Raw genomic sequence first — 24787 nt, forward strand, 5'->3', positions numbered from 1 at the left:
ATGCCCCTCATAATTTTGTATACCTCTATCAGGTCGCCCCTCAACCTCCTTCGTTCCAGTGAGAACAAACCGAGTTTATTCAATCGCTCCTCATAGCTTATGCCCTCCATACCAGGCAACATTCTGGTAAATCTCTTCTGCACCCTCTCTAAAGCCTCCACATCCTTCTGGTAGTGTGGCGACCAGAATTGAACACTATACTCCAAGTGTGGCCTAACTAAGGTTCTATACAGCTGCAACATGACTTGCCAATTCTTATACTCAATGCCCCGGCCAATGAAGGCAAGCATGCCGTATGCCTTCTTGACTACCTTCTCCACCTGTGTAGCCCCTTTCAGTGATCTGTGGACCTGTACTCCTAGATCTCTTTGACTTTCAATACTCTTGAGGGTTCTACCATTCACTGTATATTCCCTACCTGCATTAGCCCTTCCAAAATGCATTACCTCACATTTGTCCAGGTTAAACTCCATCTGCCATCTCTCCGCCCAAGTCTCCAGACAATCTAAATCCTGCTGTATCCTCAGACAGTCCTCATCGCTATCCGCAATTCCACCAACCTTTGTGTCGTCTGCAAACTTACTAATCAGACCAGTTACATTTTCCTCCAAATCATTTATATATACTACAAAGAGCAAAGGTCCCAGCACTGATCCCTGTGGAACACCACTGGTCACAGCCCTCCAATTAGAAAAGCATCCCTCCATTGCTACCCTCTGCCTTCTATGGCCTAGCCAGTTCTGTATCCACCTTGCCAGTTCACCCCTGATCCCGTGTGACTTCACCTTTTGTACTAGTCTACCATGAGGGACCTTGTCAAAGGCCTTACTGAAGTCCATATAGACAACATCTACTGCCCTACCTGCATCAATCATCTTAGTGACCTCCTCGAAAAACTCTATCAAGTTAGTGAGACACGACCTCCCCTTCACAAAACCGTGCTGCCTCTCACTAATACGTCCATTTGCTTCCAAATGGGAGTAGATCCTGTCTCGAAGAATTCTCTCCAGTAATTTCCCTACCACTGAAGTAAGGCTCACCGGCCTGTAGTTCCCGGGATTATCCCTGCCACCCTTCTTAAACAGAGGAACAACATTGGCTATTCTCCAGTCCTCCGGGACATCCCCTGAAGACAGCGAGGATCCAAAGATTTCTGTCAAGGCCTCAGCAATTTCCTCTCCAGCCTCCTTCAGTATTCTGGGGTAGATCCCATCCGGCCCTGGGGACTTATCTACCTTAATATTTTTTAAGACACCCAACACCTCGTCTTTTTGGATCACAATGTGACCCAGGCTATCTACACCCCCTTCTCCAGATTCAACATCTACCAATTCCTTCTCTTTGGTAGGAAGGTGGGGTTACTGGGTGACGCGGGGAGGATAGGGGTGTGGGCTGAGGTAGGGGGCTCTTTCGGGGGACGGTGTAGACCCGACGGGCCGAATGGCCTCCTTCTGCACTGTAAACTCTATGAAGTGCGAGAGGCTGGCACAGAAACCCTGTTGAGGTCGGGTGTGGAGGTACTGACGCTATGAGACTGACTCCTCTCGCCCACAGTGTTACAAGTGTTTGAAGGACCAGTATCCCCTGATGGAGCTCAGCCTACTGGGGTCCCGCGTTGCGTACAAGTTCAAACGCAGCAAGAAGATACAGCACGAGCTCAAGATTACGACAGCGAGTAATGAGACTGTGGTGCTCGGACTGCAGAGTCGTGAGCAGACGGAGGACTGGCGGAAGGTTTGGAGGTGTTAGCACCAGAAATTCAACTCCGTGGCGAATCAGTACAGTAACAATCCTCATAAGTCACTAACTACAGTTAGAACCTCCATTATGAGTGACTAACCAGTATTGGAATCATGGTTATGGGTGACTAACTATCTCAGTACCCCTTGTTATGATGAGTCACTAACTAGTACATTAACCTCTGTTATGGGTGACTAACTAATACAGTTGCCCTCATTACGGAGCACAATTAAGCACAGTAATCCATTTGACAAGGGAATAACTGGTACTGTAACAGTGGTTATGAGCTAACTAATGAATACAGTAACTCATTCAGAAGCCTGTTTGGCTCAAGATGAGAAAATATTTGTCATTATCAATTAAAAGTTACCAATGTCAGGGCAGCAAGATGGCGCAGTGGTTAGCACTGCTACCTCACGGCGCCGAGGACCCGGGTTCCATCCCGGCCCTGGGTCACGGTCCGTGTGGAGTTTGCACATTCTCCCCGTGTCTGCATGGGTCTCGCCCGCACAACCCAAAGATGTGCAGGGTAGGTGGATTGGCCATGCTAAATTGCCCCCTAATTGGAAAAGAAATAATTGGGTACTCTAAATTTATATTCAAAAAAGTTACCAGCGTCTGATATATGGGTTGAAGTCTGGAACCCGTTGGGTCCGTTGTTGGTGAGAACCTTCAACGAGGCGAAGGAGGAAGAGATTCTTCCCCCGCCGATGTCTCGGGCGCTGATCTCGCTGATCCTCAAGCGGGACAAGGACCCGCTGCAGTGTGGCTCGTATAGGCCCATTTCGCTCCTTAATGTGGATGCCAAGTTGCTGGCGAAGGTCCCGGCCACTAGGATTGAGGATTGTGTCCCGGGAGTGATACATGAGGATCAGACGGGATTTGTGAAGGGCAGGCAGTTGAATGCAAACGTGCGGAGGCTCCTGAATGTGATCATGATGCCCTCGGAGGGGGGGGAGGCAGAAGTGGTGGCGGCAATGGACGCGGAGAAGGTCTTTGATCGGGTGGAGTGGGAGTACTCGTGAGAAGTGCTGGGCAGGTTTGGGTTCGGGGAGGGGTTCATAGGATGGGTCAAGTTGTTACACCAGGCCCCGGTGGCGAGCGTATCGACGAATCGGCTGAGGTCAGAGTACTTCAGGTTGTGCCGTGGGACGAGACAGGGGTGCCTCCTGTCCCCCCTGCTGTTTGCCCTGGCAATTGAGCCGCTGGCTATGGCACTAAGGGAGTCTAGAAACTGGAGGGGGTTGGTCCGGGGAGGGGAGGAGCATCGGGTCCCGTTATATACAGATGGCCTGATTTTGTATATTGAAGTCTGGAACCCATGATGGAATAGAGGTGGTAGGGTGGGGTGGGGTTACTTCCTGGTTGACAAAGGGACTTGTCTTTGGGAGGCTTTTTCAGGGGTTTTACTGTCTTCCCTGTTTTGACTGCACCGTGTTTAGGTTGTTGAGGAGGTCAGCAGCAACACGCGCCCCCGTGCTTCACCGTGGAACTCACCAAAGATGCCAGGGACCGAGAATAAATGCGCCTCGAACAAGGTGAGTCTATCAGTCTGCCGCTCACTGCTTTCGCAAAGGCACCAGAGTTGGGCCAAATGCTCTTTCTCTGCACTGTGCATTGTCTGTTAACAACGAGCCAGCCTTGGAAGGGAGATTCGGCGGCGGGACGAGCAAGGGAACGTCAGAACGAGGAGCGGGAGTCGGCCACTCAGCCTGCTCCGTCATTCGATACCTTCATGGCTGATATCAGAGAACCATGGAATCCCTGTGAGGCAGCAGGGCTAACCACAGTGCCATCCTGTCGCCCAACTCCACCCGTTCTCCAAAACTCTTCAACCTGATTAAAAATCTGTCCATCTCCTCCATAAATTTACTCAATATCCCAGCACCCACCGCACTCTGGGGTAGCGAATTCCACAGATTCACGCCCCTTTGAGAGAAATACTTTCTCCTCAACTCCTTTTCAAATCTGCCGCCTCTTATCCTCAAACTTTGACCTCTCGTTCTAGATTAGCCCACACGAGGAAGCGTCCGCTCTACGTCTTTATCCGTACCTTTTATCATCGTATATACCTCAATTCGATCTCCTCTTAATCTTCGAAACTCCAGAGTTCAGGCCCAAACTGCTCAGTCTCTCTTCACACAACAAAGCCCTCATCCTCGGAATCAACCTAGAGACCCTCCTCTGAACTGCGTCCAATACTACCTCAAGCCGCCTCAAATAAGGGGACCAAAACTGTGCATAATATTCAAGGTGCGGTCTCACCAATGCCTTGTACAGTTGCAGCAACACTCCCCGACTTTTATACTCTATTTCTTTAGCTGTGAATGGCAAAATTCCATTTGTCGTCCTTAAGCGACTAGGGGCGTTTCACAGTAACTTAATTGCAGTGTTAATGTAAGCCTACTTGTGACAATAAAGAGTATTATTATTCTTTCCTGCTGCACCTGCTTTACTAGTTTTCTGCGATACATCCACAAGGACACCTTCTGCACCGAAGCACTCTGAAGTCCCTCCCCATTTGGATCATAAGTTGCCTTTCCACTTTTCCGACCAAAATGGACAACCTGACACTGATCCGCGGTTAAACTGCATCTGCCACATTTTGCTCCACTCGCCGAACCTATCTATCTATCCATTTGTAAGCTTATTGATTTCTCATTGCAACTTACTATCCCACCGATTTTAGGGAGGGTAAGAGAATCCCTGTTACAGGACGAGCCAATGACGTAGAGGTCAAAGGAATGAGGGGCAAAGGGCACGGTTCAGATGGATATAATGCCAATATAAAGAACAACTTGTGAGGTTGTTGTAAACGCGAGTCCAAGTTTATCTCAGGCTCCAGTTGATCATAATGAAACAAGCTTCGTTTCTTGAATAAATTTAGAGTACCCAATTCTTTTTTTCCAATTAAGGGGCAATTTAGCGCGGCCAATCCACCTACCCTGCACATCTTTGGGTTGTGGGGGTGAGACCCACGCAGACACGGGGAGAATGTGCAAACTCCACACGGACGGTGACCCGGGGCCGGGATCGAACCCGGGTCCTCGACGCCGTGAGGCAGCGGTGCTAACCACTGCGCCACCGTGTCGCCCTCACAAAATCCCTTTCTGTCCCTTTATTTCAATTCTCTTCTTTAAAATTTGACTCTTGATATATTCAGATATTCCTGGGCTGTCAAGCAACGAAAGTGCTTTGTTGATGTCTGTGTATCGTGTGCTCTCTTGTAGCCAATGTTGAGGGGTATTCGAAGGTCAGACTCGGATAGATCCACAGGCGAAATGGTTGCCGACAGCCTAACCACCCGAGACACAGGTGAGGCCTCCTCCTGCGATCCCCCACGTCGAAAGGTTTGTTCTTGTCTGTCCAACCCAGTCACCCCACCATTGGCATTGAGGTTAATGGTAGCAGGCCAGGAAATCAGCCGAAAGTTGCCGACGAGTCTGCCACCGGTTCTTTGGTCAGTGTTTTGACCAACCTCATTTCTATACAGGCTGCTACATTCCTTTTGTTGCACTTGTTGCTTGTTCTTCTGCATGTCGCGGACATCTTCCCAATTTCGACTGGAGGCTCTGAGGTAGTTCTGGTGGGGAACAGCAATTCTGAATGTGACCCGCCGCTGAAGCTACTCTGGTCTGACCTGGCAGGTTACCTGAAGGTGCTCGTGAACAGCCACTGGCAGACCCTGTGGTGTCACATCGAGGACCGAGTGCTGCTGATGTACAAAGATGTCGGCGGGGCGGGAAGATTGCGCTATTCTGTGGACCTGCAAGGCTGCGAGGTCAGGACACAGGCGGACCCCACGCACAAATTCAGGTTGACAGTCTCACACCAGCACAAGGATCTGGCGGTGCTACAGGTAAGATGCTGGCTGACCTTCGCGACCCACACCGGCCGACCTTCGCGACCCACACCGGCCGACCTTCGCGACCCACACCGGCCGACCTCCGCTACCCACACCGGCCGACCTTCGTGACCCAACGCCGGCTGACCTTCGCGACCCACACCGGCCGACCTTCGTGACGCACACCGGCCGACCTTCGCGATCCACACCTGCCGACCTTCGTGACCCACACCAGCCGACCTTCGCGACCCACACCGGCCAACCTTCGCTACCCACACCGGCCGACCTTCGCGACCCACACAAGCCGACCTTCGCGGCCCACACCGGGGGACCTTCGCGACCCACACCGGCCGACCTTCGTGACCCGCACCGGCCGACCTTTGCGACCCATGCCAGCCGACCTTCGCTACCCACACCAGCCGACCTTCGCGACCCACACCGGCCGACCTTCGCGACCCACACCGGCCGACCTTCGTGACGCACACCGGCCGACCTTCGTGACCCACACCAGCCGACCTTCGCGACCCACACTGGCCGACCTTCGCGACCCACACCGGCCGACCTTCGTGACGCACACCGGCCGACCTTCGTGACCCACACCAGCCGACCTTCGCAACCCACACCGGCCGACCTTTGCGACCCATGCCAGCCGACCTTCGCGACCCAAACCAGCCGACCTTCGCGACCCACACCGGCCGACCTTCGCAACCCACACCGGCCGACCTTCACGACACACACCGGCCGACCTTCGCGACCCACACCGGCCGACCTTTGTGACCTACACCGGCCGACCTTCGCGACCCACACCGGCTGACCTTTGTGACCTACACCGGCCGACCTTCGTGACCTACACCGGCCGGCCTTTGTGACCTACACCAGCCGACCTTCGCGACCCACACCGGCCGACCTTCGCGGCCCACACCGGCCGACCTTCGTGACACACACCGGCCGACCTTCGTGACCCACACCAGCCGACCTTCGCGACCTACACCGGCCGACCTTTGTGACCTACACCAGCCGACCTTCGCGACCCACACCGGCCGACCTTTGCGACCCATGCCAGCCGACCTTCGCGACCCACACCGGCCGACCTTCGCAACCCACACCGGCCGACCTTCACGACACACACCGGCCGACCTTCGCGACCCACACCGGCCGACCTTTGTGACCTACACCGGCCGACCTTCGCGACCCACACCGGCTGACCTTTGTGACCTACACCGGCCGACCTTCGTGACCTACACCGGCCGACCTTTGTGACCTACACCAGCCGACCTTCGCGACCCACACCGGCCGACCTTCGTGACGCACACCGGCCGACCTTCGCGACCCACACCGGCCGACCTTCGCTACCCACACCGGTCGACCTTCACGACACACACCGGCCGACCTTCACGACCCACACCGGCCGACCTTCGTGACCCACACCGGCCGTCCTTTGCGACCCACACCGGCCGACCTTCACGACCCACACCGGCCGACCTTCGTGACCTACACCGGCCGACCTTCGCGACCCACACCGGCCGACCTTCGTGACCTACACCGGCCGACCTTCGCGACCCACACCGGCCGACCTTCGCGACCCACACCGGCCGACCTTCGCGACCCACACCGGCCGACCTTCGCGACCCACACCGGCCGACCTTCGCGACCCACACCGGCCGACCTTCACGACCCGCACCGGCCGACCTTCACGACCCACACCGGCCGACCTTCGTGACCCACACCGGCCGTCCTTCGCGACCCACACCGGCCGACCTTCACGACCCACACCGGCCGACCTTCGTGACCTACACCGGCCGACCTTCGCGACCCACACCGGCCGACCTTCGCGACCCACACCGGCCGACCTTCGCGACCCACACCGGCCGACCTTCGCGACCCACACCGGCCGACCTTCGCGACCCACACCGGCCGACCTTCACGACCCGCACCGGCCGACCTTCACGACCCACACCGGCCGACCTTCGCGACCCACACCGGCCGACCTTCGCGACCCACACCGGCCGACCTTCGTGACCCACACCGGCCGACCTTCACGACCCGCACCGGCCGACCTTCACGACCCACACCGGCCGACCTTCGTGACCCACACCGGCCGACCTTCGCGACCCGCACCGGCCGACCTTCGCGACCCACACCGGCCGACCTTCGCGACCCACACCGGCCGACCTTCACGACCCACACCGGCCGACCTTCACGACCCGCACCGGCCGACCTTCGTGACCCGCACCGGCCGACCTTCGCGACCCACACCGGCCAACCTTCACGACCCTCACCGGCCGACCTTCGCGACCCACACCGGCCGACCTTCACGACCCACACCGGCCGACCTTCACGACCCGCACCGGCCGACCTTCACGACCCACACCGGCCGACCTTCGCTACCCACACCGGCCGTCCTTCACGACCCACACCGGCCGACCTTCGCGACCCTCACCGGCCGACCTTCACGACCCACACCGGCCGACCTTCGCGACCCACAGAGGCTGACCTTCGCTATCCACGCCAACTGACCTTCGCGACCCACACCGGCTGACCTTTGCGACCCACACAGGCCGACCTTCGCGACCCAACACCGGCCGACCTTCGCAATCCACGCCAACTGACCTTCGTGAACCACACCGAGGTCCCAGGTTCGATCCCGGCCCTGGGTCACTGTCCGTGTGGAGTTTGCACATTCTCCCCGTGTCTGCGTGGGTTTCACCCCCACAACCCAAAGATGTGCAGGGTAGGTGGATTGGCCGCGCTAAATTGCCCCTTAATTGGAAAAAATTAATTGGTACTCTAAATTTATTTAAAAAAAGATTAGTGGTTTACAGCCTGGAGATGTCGTCTGGAAATTATAATGCGACCATTTTAGACACAGATGAGGAGGAATTACTTCACTCAAAGTATTGTGAATCTTTTTAATCTCTAAAATTCACTATCAAAGAGAGTTCTGCAGGCTCAGCCGTTGAGCATGTTCAAGACAGATGCAGGAAGACTGAAAATGAATTTTCTTTAAAATCCTCTCCTGGGTCAGCGCGCTGACATCAGGAGGAGGCCGAGTTTCTCTCTGGGCTCTTGCCGCGTGTACTGATGAGCGGGCACGCATGCGCAGCGCGGCCGCATTTTTAAAGCCGCTCGCAGCCGCCATTTTTTTAAAGCCGGCTGCTGCTGCCATTGCGCCTGAATTCCCGAAATCGGGAACGCCACCACCCACCCACAACCCACCCACAACCCACCCGCGGGTCGCAACCCCCACTTTCAAAATGCCTGCTCTATAGTCACGACAGCCGGCAGTGTGGCCAGAATCTTAACACCAGCGCAGTGGGCTAGCACTGCTGCCTCACGGCGCCGAGGTCCCAGGTTCGATCCCGGCCCTGGGTCACTGTCCGTGTGGAGTTTGCACATTCTCCCCGTGTCTGTGGGTTTCGCCCCCACAGCCCAAAGATGTGCAGGGTAGGTGGCTTGGCCGCGCTAAATTGCCCCCTTCATTGGAAAAAAATGAATTGGGTACTCTAAATTTGTCAAAAAAAAAGAATCTTATCGCCAACGTTGTCTCCCACTTTTACTGGCAGCTCGCCGATGGTGAAATGTGGTCGCAGCATTGGGGTGTAAGGCTGTTTTGACTGGGGGGGGTTACTGTGTTGGATGGGATTATGAAGTTCAATCCACTGTCTTCCCATAGGCCAGCTCACCCGAGGACAGGGACCGATGGCTGAGCCTCCTGCAGGCAAGGTGTGGGACAGACACAGAATCAATGCATCTCTACGAAGACACGGTCCGACAGACCGGAACTGAGCCAGAGCCAAGCGTTGGGAACCAAGTCAGGTCAGAGTTCCCTCGATCAATCTCTGCGCTGGTCGCTGCTCGCTCCGTGTGCTAATTACATATTCTCTTCCTCATTTCCGGGTGTGCCATTTCTAGCCTCTTTCCATCGTTCCCCTGGCCTAATACTTGTCGTAGAACATGCGGGGCAGGGCCGACCTCTATCCCTGTAACTGGGGACCAGCTTGGTATTCGCGTCGCCTGATTTTAAATCAGCGCCAGAGAGGATCTGCGCGATCTCTAATGACGTTGAGTAGAAGTTGTGAATAGGCTGGATTTAAACTGGCAAAATGTGAAGAATTCAGGCACTCGTTGTCTAAATTCCAAGTTTCGTTCTCCGAGTAATACTAACATTCAAAATGAATGTCAACGCGAAGATAGGCGGCATTGGGAGCAGTGCTGACGGAGGCATAAAATTAATAGATGAAGTGAATGGGCAGAGTACGGGCGTCGCAGTGGCACAGTGGTTAGCGCCGAGGACCCGGGTTCGATCCCGGGTCACTGTATGGAGTTTGCACATTCTCAGGTGTGTTTCTATGAGACCCCCCTCTCAGGCAGGTGTGTGATCCAAATGGTGAGGAGCCAGAAACAATGGAGATCCAAAGAGACTTGAGGGCCCAGGTACGTGGCTTTCAAACCTGAAGAACAGGCAACCTTCAAAAAGGTTAATAGGATGTTGGCCGGAATAGCTGGAGGATTAGAATACAAGGGGATATAAGTCATTCTTCAGGCCTTGAAGGGAGTGCAGCATAGGTTTACAAGAATGGTACCAGGACTCCCGAGAGTTACATTACAAGAGAAGGGAACCAATGGGATGTGGAGAGAGAAAAGCCAGTTCTGCAGGCTGGAGAATCTGTGACCAGAAGCCTACCTGGGTGGCACGGTAGCACAGTGGTTAGCACTATGTCTTTACAGCTCCAGGGTCCCAGGTTCGATTGCCGGCTTGGGTCACTGTCTGTGCGGAGTCTGCACGTTCTCCCCCTTGTCTGCGTGGGTTTCCTCCGGGTGCTCCGGTTTCCTCCCACAGTCCTAGATGTGCAGATGTGGTGTATTGGCCGCGCTAAATTGCCCGTACTGTCCAAAAAGGTTAGGTGAGGTTACTGAGTTACGGGGATAGGGTGGAAGTGTGGGCTGAAGTGGAGTGGGCTTTCCAAGGGTCGGTGCAGACTCGATGGGCCGAATGGCCTCCTTCTGCACTGTAAATTCTATGTTCTATGTTCTAAAATTGAGAACCAAACCCTTCGGGAGTGACACATAAGGGACAGTAGAATCATAGAATTAACAGTGCAGAGTGAGGCCATTCGGCCCATCGAGTCTGCACTTGGAAAGAACACCCTATCCAAGCCCAAACATCCACCCTATCCCAATAACCCCACCTCTCCTGGTGTTCGATGCGATGAGGAGTGAGGGTGGGGAGGCGTTAATGCATGATTGGGATCTGAGTTAAGTCTCGTTGCTGAGATCAGACTCTGTAACGGCATCTTGGCGATGATGATTTGAGTGCCGGGGCGGTGTGGCATGGGGAGGTACACAATTGACTCTTTGCCATCTTCCCTCAATGAGATATTTGAATCGTTTACAGTGGCTTGCTTCAGCGAAGAATCACCACCCCCAACACATACATGGACGATCCATTTGGCCACGTGTCCGTTCAGACCATCCCAGAGGGCGGAGGCTCCGGGGCCACACGGCAGACGGTAGGGCCTGAAAACAATGACATTCGCGCTACAGAGACCGCTGGCCTCGGTCTTGCCACGGAGAAATGGCGGGCGGTGATGGCAGTTACGTTACTGGATTAGTAATCTCATCAGACCAGTTTGAGAATTTGAATTCAGGGCTTTATTTTGACGGAAAACCTGGTAATCGGGCGGCGCAGTGGTTAGCACTGCTGCCTCACGGCGCCGAGGACCCGGGTTTGAATCCCGGCCCCGGGTCACTGTCCGTGTGGAGTTTGCACATTCTCCCCGTGTCTGCGTGGGTCTCGCCCCCACAACCCAAAGATGTGCAGGATAGGGGGATTGGCCTACGCTAAATGGCCCCTGAATTGGAAAAAAAGAATTGGGTATTCTAAATTTATTTATTTTTAATCTGGAAATTATTTTGCTGGTCTCAGTAAGAGAACCAGGGAGTTGTCAAATTGGCGTGAAAATCTCAACTGATTCTTTCCGGGAGGCAATCGCCTGCCCTTACCCGGTCAGGTCTACATCTGACTCTCGTCCCATGCTGCGTGATTGACTTTGGAAGGTCTTCTGACCGGTCCCAGTAAGCCATTCAGTGGTGTCAGCTAAAGATGGACAACAAATGAATAAAGACCCCCCCCCCCTCGCAAAGTCCTTGTGCCCACTCTCACCTGAAGATTAGATTCTCACTCCATCTTCTTCCTCAGCGTTGGTAACGCCCAAACCTATTCTGGTGACGAAGGGCACATTTTGTGGTTCAACAGAATTCGCGACCTTGGGTGGGTGGAGCTGCATTTACGTAGCAAATGGAAGACTTTCTGTCGTCCAACGTTGCAGGAAGTTCCAATTTTTGCCAATTTGAGGAATGGAAGCTCCCCCCAGGGATGGCGTTTTCCCCGACTGGCAAATCTGCTCTGGATCATTCCCCCCTGTGGCGTTCCCAGGTTGGGATGCTCTGATGGTGCGATTAAACCAGGACTCATGCCTGCCTCACCATGAGCCGCAATGCCAGGTCCAACCCTCGGTCTGGAGCAGGAACGCATGACATCCTCTCTGTTTCTTTCCAGCAGAGGGTCGATTTGCCTGGCCATGAAGTGGTGAACAGGCATCGTACAGCACCTCCAGCGAGGGACCATCGCAGCAATATAAACAACAATAACACAGCAAGGTACAACACCCTGCCAAGTGGTAAGTGTCGATTGGGCTTTCTCCTCAGCTTCATCCTTCACCTGTCCTGGACACTCTCCCTTGATCTGCTGAGGACATTGAATGAATAAATCATGACTAAAAAGCTAATACTGATCATGAAACTGTTATTGATTGTCGTAAAATCCCATCTAGTTCACCACCAATGTCCCATAGGGAAGGGAATCTGCCGGCCTGACCCGGTCTGGCCTACACGGGACTCTGGATCCACAGCAATGTGACTGACTCTTAACTGCCCCCTGAAATGGCCCAACAAGCCACTTGATTGCGTCAAAAGCATTGTGGGCCTTCGGCACGGGTGTAATCCTGCCGTATCCCTGATGTGCCCAAAGTGCCTGGTAGTCAAGGGTGATGATATACGTTGCGTATGGGCCTGTGTTACGATTCAACCCTGGTGTAGTCAGAGAGCTGAAGTAGACTTTTGACAGAGCCTTAGATCTCAATCCTCTATTCCTAAATCTGTGTCTTCCAGATGGGAATACCCCTCAATGGCATAAATTAGTTGTGGGATGTATTCCTGTGGAATTCATGACGTCTGTGATCCGTTCTTTGTCTGATGCATTCCATAAAGTATGGGACCCCTGTCTTAAATTTATCGGCTCCACTTTATCTGACTTGCTCCTGTTAGGCTTTCCATGAGCCTTATTGTAAGTCTTGATCTCGCAATACATGAAGGTGTGCGGCCTGAACTGCTACCTTTATGTAATTATATGGACTGATCCCCCTTCTCCTTACCTGTTATTACCAGTATCAAAACTGGAAACACTACTTCTTTAAGTATACTGTTCTAAATTCATCCTGTCTTGTTTGTTCCAATATTTGCAATAATTCTTGTTCTGGACTCGAACCATTTTGCATTGATAGTTACTTTCATTTTATACTTAGCTGTGATATGGGGCTGCATGGTGGCACAATGGTTAGCACTGCTGCCTATGGCGCCGAGGACCCGGGTTCGATCCCAGCCCCGGGTCACTGTCCGTGTGGAGTTTGCACATTCTCCCCGTGTCTGCGTGGGTCTCACCCCCACAACCCAAAGATGTGCAGGCTAGGTGGATTGGCCGCGCTAAATTGCCCCTTAATTGGAAAAAGAATAATTGAGTACTCTTTGAAAAAAAAAAGCTTTGCTGCGATATTTGCAATAAATGGAAAAAGCGAATGAAAATATATATTTTTTAAAAAGCATTGTGAGCGTTCCCACGTCATGTGGACTGCAGCACCTATAGGAGGCAGTCTCCACCACCTTCTCAAGGCCGACTAATATAATAATCTTTATTAGTGTCACAAGTAGGCTTACATTAACACTGCAATGAAGTTACTGTGAAAATCCCCTCGTCGCCACATTCCGGCGCCTGTTCGGGTACACAGAGGGAGAATTCAGAATGTCCTCTTCACCTAACAAGCACGTCTTTCGGGACTTGTGGGAGGAAACCGGAGCACCCGGAGGAAACCTACGCAGACACGGGGAGAACGTGCAAACTCCGCACAGACAGTGACCCAAGCCGGGAATCGAACCCGGGTCCCTGGCGCTGTGAAGCCACAGTGCTAACCACTGTGCCACCGTGCCAATTAGGGATGGGCAAAGAAATGCTGGTCTTGACGGCGACGCCCATGTCCTCTGAACACGTAAAGCTAGGCCTGGGGTGAATTACAAGCAGTGTGAGGCAACGTTGCACGGGGGTGGGACCTGCGCATGGTTGTTAGCGGGGTGCCTCTGCGTCCTAGTTAACATGGGCCCACAGGATGAGGGGTGAGTGCTCGAGAAGGTTTCCTCCCTGGTTCCACCACAGGCCATTTTGTGCCAGACTCCCAGTTGGTGGAATCAGAGGGATGCAGAGACTGAACGGACTTGGAGCTTCGAGGTCAGATCGCCAGGCTGACTGGGAGAGGAAACGCGCAGGACAAAACACGTTTAACCTTGTTTTGTCCTTCATTGCTAGAGGGATGGAGTTTAAGACTAGGGAGGTTATGCTGCAAATGTATAAGGTGTTAGTGAGGCCACACCTGGATTAGTGTGTTCAGTTTTGGTCTCCTTACCTGAGAAAGGACGTACTGGCTCTGGCGGGTGTGCAGAGGAGATTCACTGGGTTAATCCCAGAGGGGGTTGGATTATGAGGAGAGGTTGAGTAGACTGGGACTGTACTCATTGGAATTTAGAAGGATGGAGGGGGACCTTATAGAAACATATAAAATTATGAAGGGGATATGATAGATGCGGACAGGTTGTTTCCTCTGGAGGGTGAAAGCAGAACTAGGGGGCATAGCCTCAAAATAAGGGGAAGTAGATTTAGGACTGGGCTTAGGAGGAACTTCTTCACCCAAAGGGTTGTGAATCTATGGAATTCCTTGCCCAGTGAAGCAGTTGAGGCTCCTTCATTAAATGTTTTTAAGTTAAAGATAGATAGTTTTTTGAAGAATAAAGGGATTAAGGGTTATGGTGTTTGGGCCGGAAAGTGGAGCTGAGTCCACAAAAGATCAGCCATGATCTCATTGAATGGCGGAGCAGGCTCGAGGGGCCAGATGGCCGACTCCTGCTCCTAGTTCTTATGTTCTTATGTTATGTTCTTACAGCATTTCCTCAAGCCAGCTTCTTTAAATCTTGGAGTGACTTTGAAATTAAAACATGCGGAGCTGAAAAGGAGCCTGTTCGGAGCCAAGCCACGCAGACAGAGAAGAAGGATTTCAAAGAGGCAATGGACTCCATGACTGGTAAGCAGAAGATGAAATATTCGATTGCAAGGCTGGTCTGAATTATCCCTGCGCTGCCCTGCCCCGATTACCACATTTGCTCATGGCAAAGTAAACGGGGGGGGGGGGGGGGTCAGGTCAATTTAGGAGCTGCGTTCAAAGTGAACCCAGTGTTAAAGTAATCTTTACCGTCACAAGCAGGTTTACATTAACACTGCAATGAAGTGACTGTGAAAAGCCCCTAGTCGCCACATTCCGGCGCCTGTTCGGGTACACAGAGGGAGAATTCAGAATGTCCAATTCACCTAACAAGCACGTCTTTCGGGACTTGTGGGAGGAAACCGGGGCACTCGGAGGGAACCCACGCAGACACGGGGAGAACGTGCAGACTCCGCACAGACAGTGTCCCTAGCCGGGAATCGAACCTGGGACCCTGGAGCCGTGAAACAACAGTGCTAGCCACTGTGTTGCCTTGCTGTCAGAGATTGAGGTTCACCACTCGAGGCAATTTTCCGCCCCGAGCTTCCCTCATCCCGGCTCCTTGTTGGGAGCCTTGTGTCCCGGCAGCAACAACAACAACTTGCATTCCTGTGGCCTCCTCAATGTGGTGAAGCAGACCCACAGTGGCGGCGGTCAAAGTTTGATGCACAAGGAGACTGTCGGGTAGATGAGCAAAAGCTGGATCAAAGAGGCCGTCGGTTATTAGAAGCAGCCTAAAGCGGGTAAGAGAGGAGGAGACGTTCAGGGGAGGAATTCGAGAGCTTAGCCCCCAAGCAGTTGGAGGCACAGACACCAGTGGAACAGCAATTAAAATTGGGGCGCACAAATCAGGGGAGCACAGAGATCTCGGAGGGTTGTAGTGTGAGTATGACTGAGCTGTATAAAACACTGGTTAGGTCACAGCTAGAGTACTGTGTGCAGTTCTCGTCGCCACTCTATAGGAAGGATGTGCAGAGAGGGTGCAGAGGAGATTCACCAGGATGTTGCCTGGGCTGGTGCGTTTCAGCTATGGAGAGAGGCTGGTTAGGCTGGGGTTGTTTTCCTTGGAGCAGAGAAGGCTGAGGGGGGACCTGATTGAGGTGGACAACATTATGAGGGACACAGATACGGTGGATAGGGAGGAACTGTCCCCTCAGTAATAATAATAAGCATCTTTATAAAAATGCCACAAGTAGGCTTACATTAACACTGCAATGAAGTTACTGTGAGAATCCCCTATCCCCTCGTCGCCACATTCCGGCGCCAGTTCGGGTACACAGAGGAATTCAGAATGTCCAATTCGCCAAACAAGCACGTCTTTCGGGACTTGTGGGAGGAAACCGGAGCGCCCGGAGGAAACCCACGCAGACACGGGGGAGAACGTGCAAACTCCGCACAGACAGTGACCCAAGCCGGGAATCGAACCCGGCCCCTTGGAGCCATGAGGCAGCAGTGCTAACCACTATGCTACCATGCCGGGAGAGGGGGGTCAATAACCAGGGGCCATATTTTAAGGTAAGGGGCGGGAGATTTAGAGGGGATTTGAGGAAAACCGTTTCACCCAGAGGGTGCTGGGAATCTGGGACTCGCTGCCTGAAAGGGTGGTAGAGGCAGGAACCCTCACAACAGTGAAGAAGCAATCAGATGAGCACTTGAAACGCCACAGCAGACAAGGCCTCGGGCCTAGTGCTGGAAAATGGGATTAAAATCGACAGGTGCATGAAGGGCGATGGAAACACGCTGGGATGAAGGGCCTCACTCAGTGCTGTAAAACTCTCTGACACTCGTTTTGGAGATGATCACAGAGAGAGATGAGGCCAATGAGAGGCTTGAAGACAAGGGAGAGATTTTAAAATCGATGCATTGCTTAGCCGGGAGCTGGTGTCCGTCAGCAAACGCAAGGGTGATCAGGACCTGATGCGAGTTGGGAGACAGGCAGCAGCGTGTTGTCTGGACCCAAGTTCATGGAGGGTGGAAGATAGGAGGCCGGCCAGGAGTGCGTTGGAATAGTTAAGCCTAGACGTAAAAGAAAGGCAAGGTGAGGAATTTCAGGAGATGAGCTTGTTGTGTTATGCTGCTTCGGATAACACGGGCTGCTACTTGATGCAGCCTTAACTAAAGGATGCTCCAGACTCTGAAATGAGTTCAACGTGTTTATTGAACTATTCACACAGTTCTCAAATGAGTTCGACTCTCTGCTAATCTAACTGCAGTAACTCAGTCTAACTGGACCAGCCTGCTCGAAGCCACGTGCTGGGGTGTGATGCTGCTGGTCAACCCTGTCTAACTCTCTAGATGTCTGTCTGTGGAAGGAGGCAGGGTATGAGTGCCTCATCCCTCTTATAGTGATTATGTCATGCCCCCTTGTGGTGATGCCACCACTGAGTGTCCTGACTGCCCATTGGTTGAGTCCTATTCTGAGTGTTCATTGGTTGCTAGTTTGCACATCGTGACAGAGCTGATTCAGGGGCAAAGCTGATGTTACTGAGGAGGAAGTAGGTGGCCTTCGTGACGGCATGGATGAAGAGGTCAGAGTTCACTTCGGGGTCAGGTGCGACACGGAGGCTGAGAACAGTCCCAGACAGTCGCCAGGGAAACAGAGTTTGTGGCGGGAGCCGGAAGACTTCCCAATGTTTAATTTAAGGAAATGTCTGCCCATCCAGGACGAGGTGTCAGACATGCTGTCTGGTCATTGAGAGACAGTGGAGGGGGGGGGGGGGGGGGGAGGCAAGAGATATGTCAGCTGTGGTCATTCTTGTCCATGTGAAAACTGACTGTGTTATTGGGTGAGGTAACCGAGGAGCAGCATGTAGATTGTTTTCCTTAGGGTGGCCCCTTGCTGGGAATGCTATGTCCCCCGTCTCTGCTCGGTGTTCCCTGCGATTCCTTGCCAAGAGAGAAGATGAGTGTCAGCAGGCAGTTTTATGTCTTGTTATTTGCGTCTGACCCCATCACATTGAGGCCCCTTTTTTTTAAATGAGCGGACCCATTTTGTGTTGGCTGCTCGCCTCTCGCTTCCAACAGGCTTGCTAATGTGCGCGCGTGTGGGTGTGTCCCTGTAACCCCGTGCTGTGTTTATTCCTGCTTACAGAGAGAAGGGCGCTGCCGAAGTTGGAGGAGAAGATCCGTCGCCTCGAGCAGGCCGTGCACCGAGCTAAAGAGAGGGTGAAGTCGGGCTCCGAACTGAACCTGCTCTCCCTCAGCAAGACCTTCAAGCGGGCCTCCTGTGGGCAATCAGTGGCGCTGTTTTCCTCCAACTCAGACACTGCCAACCCGCAGGTCTGTCTGAGTCGCTTTTAAGGGTGTGAGAGGACCCTTCTCCTCTTTGAATACCACAAGCTGCACTTAAAACATAGAACATACAGTGCAGAAGGAGGCCATTCAGCCCATCGAGTCTGCACCGATCCACTTAAGCCCTCACTTCCACCCTCTCCCAATAACCCCTCCTCACCTTTTTGGACACTAAGGGCAATTTATCACGGCCAATCCACCTGACCTGCACGTCTTTGGACTGTGGGAGGAAACCGGAGCCCCCGGAGGAAACCCACGCAGGCTCCGCACACTCGGCGACCCAGCCGGGAATCGAACCTGGGACCCTGAGGCTGTGAAGCCATCGTGCTGACCACCGTGCTGCCCCACATTCTGCCTGTCCCAGCGACAGGAGACAAAGAAAGACTTGCCTTTATTCGAGCGCCCTCGCGTGACTTCAGCGGCATCCCAGAATGCTTTGCAGCTGCTGGCATGTTCCTGAAGTCCAGTCACGTTTGGAATGTGGGCAAACGGCAATCTACGCACAGCAAAGCTGCCGCAAAGAGCAGTGATATAAGTGTTTCGGGACTGATTACGAGATAAATATCAGCCAGGGCAAATAATACCATGCAATGTTTAAACTCCACTTGGGCGGGCAGATCCGGCCTTGGTTTAATGTCCCGGCGGTGTTTCCTCAGTCCTGGCTCTGGGAGTGTCAGCCTGCTTTCAGGGCTCAGGCCTCGGCAGTGGGAGTCAAACTCAACAACCCGGCAATTCCGGGATGAGAGAGCTGCCCACGTACTCCAAGCAGAGGCCATGGGGGCCCAGCATTGAGCTTTGTGAAGTTTAGAAATCAGTTAGGGAAGGGATTCAGTCTCATGCCGTGCAGCTGGGACCCCGGCGTCAATTGCATCGTTTGCGGCCAGAAAGTAGATGGCTGTTAATGGTGGCTCCTTCGTAGGGTGGGGTGGGGGTTAGTCAGTAGTTCAGTAACATCAGTAAGACGGGCTCACAGCTGCAAACACTCTGGGGTCCCAGGCAGCTGTCGAATCCGATGGGCCGCACAGCGGTCAGTACAGAAAGCAGGGCGGGATGGTAGAAATTCCAAAACGTTTCTCTATTAGTCTCCGGAATGTGTGAACCTTGCTTTGCCTTCTGCGGTTCAACCCACGACAGTCAGAGCCGAGACATCAACTTCACATGAACACAACAAAGATATTTGTTCTGGTTGAAAGCGTTTGCCTCTTTTCAAACACTCCCATCTCACTCTTGGAATTCCACAGAATCCCCGACAGTGCATAAGGAGGCCATTCGGCTCATCGAGTCCGCACCGATCCTCTGAAAGAGCTCCCTACCAAGGCACCCCCCCCCTGCCCGAACCACCGTAGCCCCACCGAGCCTGCACATCTTTCGACAGTGGGAGGAAACGGGAGCACCCAGAGGAAGCCCACGCAGACACGGGGAGAAAGTGCAAACTCCGCACACAGACAGTCACCCGAGGCAGGAATTTGACCCAAGGCCCTGTGCTGTGAGGCAGCGGTGCTAATCACAGTGCCCATCAGAGGATATGAGTATAGGGCTAGGGATGTCTTGCTGCAATTGTACGGGGCCTTGGTGAGGCCACACCTTGAGCATTGCGTGCAGTTTTGGTCTCCTAGTCTGAGGAAGGACAGTCTTGCGATAGAGGGTGTCCAGACTAATTCCTGGGAAGGCAGGACTGACATATGAAGAAAGACTGGGTCGAACTAGGCTTGTACTCACTGGAGTTTAGAAGAATGAGAGGGGGTCTCAGAGAAACATATAAAATCCTGATGGGACTGGGCAGGCTGGATGCCGGGTGAATGTTCCCAATGTTGGGGACGTCCAGAACTAGGGGGTCACAGCCTAAGAAAAGGGGTAAACCATTCAGGACTGAGACGAGGAAGAACTTTTTCTCTCAGAGAGTTGGGAACTTGTGGAATTCTCGATCACAGAAAGCTGTTGGAGCCGGTTCGTTGGATATATTCAGGAGGGAGCTGGACGTGGTCCTTGCAGCTAAAGGGATCAAGGGGTATGGAGAGAAAGCGGGAGTGGGAGACTGAATTTGCACGATCAGCCTTGATCATATTGAATGGTGGGTGCAGGCTCGAAGGGCCGAATAGCCCACTCCTCCACCTATTTTCTATGTTCTCCCATCCGACTGCATGTCTCGACCCGCTCCCAGTACAAAACTCCCACTCTCGACCTATCGAATGCTTCATCCCTTTCCCATCGATCAGGTTTGGACTACACCTGATCACACTGCTGGCTGTTTCATGTGGCAACGATACGAACCAGTGCCCTCTCCCAATTCCGATCTGAAATCCACTTGTTCAAACCGCAGCTGGGAGCGGGTCAGCAAAGAAAGCTAGCAACTTTTCTCCCCCAAAAAACAAAAGTGGCTTCAACGCTGTCTTCCCAACGTTCACGTACGTCTGTCCTTTTGACTTCACACGGTCCAGCTTCAGGATTGCGTTTGACGCGGGATTTGATCCGATTTATTGTCACATGTATCGAAGTACAGGGAAGAGTATCTTTCTGCGGCCGGGGGAACGTACACAGTAAGTACATAGTAGACATAAGAATAATCAACAGAGAACAAATGACTAATGGTACATCGACAAACAGTGATTGGTTACAGTGCGGAACAAGGGGCCAAACAAAGCAAATACATGAGCAAGAGCAGCATAGGGCGCCGTGAATAGTGTTCTTACAGGGAACAGATCAGCCCGAGGGGGAGTCGTTGAGGAGTCTAGTAGCCGTGGGGAAGAAGCTGTTCCTATGTCAGGATGTGCGGGTCTTCAGACTTCTGTCTGATGGAAGAGGGCAAAGCCTGGGTGTGAGGGGTCTCTGATAACGCTGTCTGCCTTCCTGAGGCAGCGGGAGGTGTAGACAGAATCAATGTGTGGGTGACAAGCTTGTGTGATGCGTTGGGCTGAGTTCACCACACTCTGCAGTTTCTGGGATGTGACCGCTCTGGGTTCTGATCGGGCTCAAACCGCCCGTCGCTGCCGCTCCGCTGGTGTGAGAAATCGAAAGCCGTTGACCTTTTCCAATTCGATTGACAGGTTCCGATCGCGAGCCCGAGCCTGAGGCGCACAGCCTCGGCAAAAGGCAGCCTGAGGAGGACGCCGTCAGTCACCGTGGTCGAGAAGGGCAGGGTGCTTCGGAAAACAAAGGTATGCAGTGTGATGATATGTAGAATATCATTTGCCTATAATTTAATAACCGAACTGAAAGTTAGGATAGGTGCCGTATGCATAAACTGAGATTCTAGCATCCGACCACAGATGGCGTGGTGACAGGAGTAAGTCACTAGACGGTAGGCCGCATGGAGATGGGATGTAATCTGCTCGACAACAGCACAGACAAAGAATCTGGGCAAGAAGCACAGTTGCATATCGAGTCGACAGTGATTAATAAGAGTTAACCGTAGTTATTTGTATTGAGCCATAATATCCAACTGCAATCTTACATCATAGAAACCTTTTAGTGATTTAGTTAATTGATAAAGTTTTATTGATTTACAAAGGCGAATGTTCTCTGAGCGCTTCAACTACAAAGGCCTCGCCATCCGTGCGTGTAGAGAACATTACATGCACCACCCGCCTCTCTGAAGTCTTTGTTTGTCACTCAGCTGTTCAGCGATTCCCCCGAGGGATAACAGCGGAATGCCGGATACACTCAGCGGGACGGGCAAAATCCGTGGAGGCAGAAACAGGGTTGACGGGTCAGGTCGACGGGCTTTCGGTCGGAGCTGCAACTACTCAAAGATTGTGTGGCTTGCACGCCATTTCTTGTCATTCGCGAGAAGGCTTTGCCAGATCTTTGAGAATTAGGGATCTTTTGGGTTTTTTTGTTGCCCCCTTTTCAAAAAGATGAGACGGTGGCACCTCGCAGCAGGGTCTGCCGTGGCTCAGTGGGCAGCACTGTTGTGGGATTATCATAAATGTAAGAACGGCAGGGGTTAATGAACTGTCTAGAGTAGCCACTAGAGGGAGCTACAGTTACAAGTGTACAAGGCATTGATGCTAAGCCTTGTGGGGATCGAGTGCAGGAGTTAGCTAGTGACAGTCAGAAGTACAGATAGTGTGAGTAAGAGCAGATCATAGTTTAGATCAGTAGAAAGATTAGTTGTAGGTGAGTGTAGTTTATATGTTAATAATCAACTCTGTATTCTTTCGGAGTATGTGTTGAATCCAAGTTAGTAGTGTTAATAAATTTAAGGTTTTGTTCAAGTTCAAGCTATTTTGTGGTCTTTGTGAACACAACGCTAACCATCCGGAATTTAGCAACACAAAGAGCACCACAACTGTGATCTCTGAGTCCAGAGAAGTCAAGGGTTCGAGTCCCACTGTAGAAACTTGCACACTCGGCTGACACTCCAATTCAGTACTGAGGGAGTGCTGCGGTGCGGTGTCGGGAGGCGTCACCTTTCAAGTGAGGTGATACTGAGGCCCTTCTTTGCTCCTTCTGGATATGTGAGCAGTATTTGACCAATATTTATCCCTCAACCCACATCACTAAATGGTCATTTCTCTCACTAAAATCAAAGCAAAATACCACGGAGGCTGGAAATCTAAAATAAACACAGAAAATGGCAGAAGGATTCAGCAGGGTTGGTAGCATCAGTGAGCTCCGAAGAAGAGGCATACGGACTTGCAACTTTAACTCTGCTTCTTTCTCCACAGACTTGAAATGTCAACTCTTGTTTTGTTTTCTCTCTCCACAAATGCTGCCAGGCCTTCTGAGCTTTTTCAGCATTTTCTGTCTTTTTGTCCCTTCACTTGCCTCGTGGTTGATTGTGGGTCTTTGCCAGTGGGGCAGGTTAGGGATAGGGTGGGGGATGGACCCAGATAGGGTGATCTTTCAGAAACCCCATTCGCGTGGCCAATCCCCCTACCCTGCACATCTTTGGGTTGTGGGGGCGAGACCCACGCAGACACGGCGAGAAAGTGCAAACTCCACACGGACAGAGACCCGGGGCCGGGACTGAACCCGGGTACAGCTTGCTGCCCTTACTGACATGATTCTTCTTCTTCACAGGAATGGGAAATGAAGTCCTCGGTCTAATCAAGCGTTAAAGGGGATGCACTTCGTCAGCAAAGAACGGTCTCCATGTGAATATTCCGGGTTTGGAGGGCACTGTAAATATTGGAATCAGCGTGTTGATCATGCAAAAGCAATACTGGATTCAGCCATGGTCTCTGACTCTTAAAATGATAACTACCAGACTGAACCTGGTCTCCATTACAGTCTGCAGACTACAGCAAGGGCGACTTGAAATAAGATGCACAAGGATGCCAGAATGAGACGCTAATCTCACCGGGGGAGGCAGAATCTTGAAAAGCCTATTTTATCATCACCTTTGTTCCAGACGCCTGTCTATACTTGTAATGCAAGCTAACTTCGTAAACGCAACGTGATGGCAAGCTTTCTTGTCTAAATCAAGTACTTTCCCTCAGCCTCCAACCCTCCCCCCGCCCCCCGCTCACCTCCACCACCTGCCCGAGACGGGTCACTCTTCGACCCCGTAGCAACGAGACCGCGGCAGTCACAGGTGTCACCAACCTTCCGATCAATTCTGGAGCCTCTGTCTCAAAACAGGCGGCGGCAAATTGATCATCCATTCGACGCAGAGCGGACCAGTCTCTGAAGTGCTCAGCGCAACATGGCGATGTTGACTTTCCCACTCCCATTTCCCTGGTCCTGGGCCTCCTTACTCAATCTAAGCCTGTCTCGAGTTTACAGAGACAAGGCTGAGATTTCCTCTCACCACCCCCAGGGGAGCTGGTTGGTGACATGTCAGACCAGTGCGTACTTCCTCAACGGTCGCTGTGTGCCAGCTGACAGGGCAAGATGGCAGACAATCACACTCTGCCTTCGGGCCGCAACAGCGCTCTAGTTGTTTACGGTCAGCTTTCGGGCCAGCGGGTGAGAAGCGGGCCAGTTCCCCCCGCTCCCCCCCCCCCCCCCCCCCCCCCCACCCGTGAGCGGCCAGTACTGAGAAGACATCGGTGTCAGGTGAGCGCAGGGTTGGGTTTTTCGGACGCACTGATTGATGCTACCCGCCTTGTCAGCCACGAGGAGATGAGAGACTGGGGTGAGGTGCCAAAGACTGCGCTGGCTACAACTTGGTACCCAGCGTAACGCATTGCCTTTGGGATACTCGAGAGGGAGGCAACGAACGGTCCGAACAACAATTAAAACACGTATTAACCACCTTGGTACAAAATGATCGTGTATAAATGTCAGAGCAGCAGCAATACTCATGTGAAACGATGAGATTCGAACACCAGAATTGACTGATTCTTCACTCTGTATTCCGTTTGTTTATAAATTGTACATGACAAGTTTTCTCTGTTGCAATGATTTGTACCGCATGGTGGGTTGGATATATTTATAGTATAGTAAACAATTCCATTACCGAGGGAGCACTTCACTGTCAGAGGGTCAGTACTGAGGGAGCACTTCACTGTCAGAGGGTCAGTACTGAGGGAGTGCTGCACTGGCAGAGGGTCAGTACTGAGGGAGTGCTGCACTGGCAGAGGGTCAGTACTGAGGGCGTGCTGCA

The 24787-nt window shown here is 52.6% G+C and overlaps 1 protein-coding gene across 5 annotated transcripts in view; it reads left to right on the forward strand.

Annotated features, from left to right (window-relative positions):
- Nucleotides 1-24177, forward strand: part of LOC140396958 (actin filament-associated protein 1-like 2) — an 83028-nt gene extending 58851 nt beyond the window's left edge. For 2 of the 5 annotated variants that reach the window (XM_072485938.1, XM_072485940.1), the window contains exons 7-17: nucleotides 1555-1734; nucleotides 3183-3278; nucleotides 4971-5055; nucleotides 5388-5599; nucleotides 9258-9400; nucleotides 10980-11094; nucleotides 12144-12264; nucleotides 14851-14988; nucleotides 18038-18225; nucleotides 21282-21392; nucleotides 23260-24177. In XM_072485938.1, coding sequence (XP_072342039.1) covers nucleotides 1555-1734; nucleotides 3183-3278; nucleotides 4971-5055; nucleotides 5388-5599; nucleotides 9258-9400; nucleotides 10980-11094; nucleotides 12144-12264; nucleotides 14851-14988; nucleotides 18038-18225; nucleotides 21282-21392; nucleotides 23260-23286 — 1416 coding nt within the window. In that variant the 3' untranslated portion in view covers nucleotides 23287-24177. The remainder of the gene's footprint in view (nucleotides 1-1554; nucleotides 1735-3182; nucleotides 3279-4970; nucleotides 5056-5387; nucleotides 5600-9257; nucleotides 9401-10979; nucleotides 11095-12143; nucleotides 12265-14850; nucleotides 14989-18037; nucleotides 18226-21281; nucleotides 21393-23259) is intronic. The other 3 variants (XM_072485939.1, XM_072485941.1, XM_072485942.1) reach the window with 2 other exon arrangements.
- The last annotated feature ends 610 nt before the right edge of the window (nucleotides 24178-24787 follow it).

The sequence above is a fragment of the Scyliorhinus torazame genome, chromosome 20 (assembly GCF_047496885.1).
Source record: "Scyliorhinus torazame isolate Kashiwa2021f chromosome 20, sScyTor2.1, whole genome shotgun sequence".
In the NCBI taxonomy this organism is placed as follows: Eukaryota; Metazoa; Chordata; class Chondrichthyes; order Carcharhiniformes; family Scyliorhinidae; genus Scyliorhinus; species Scyliorhinus torazame.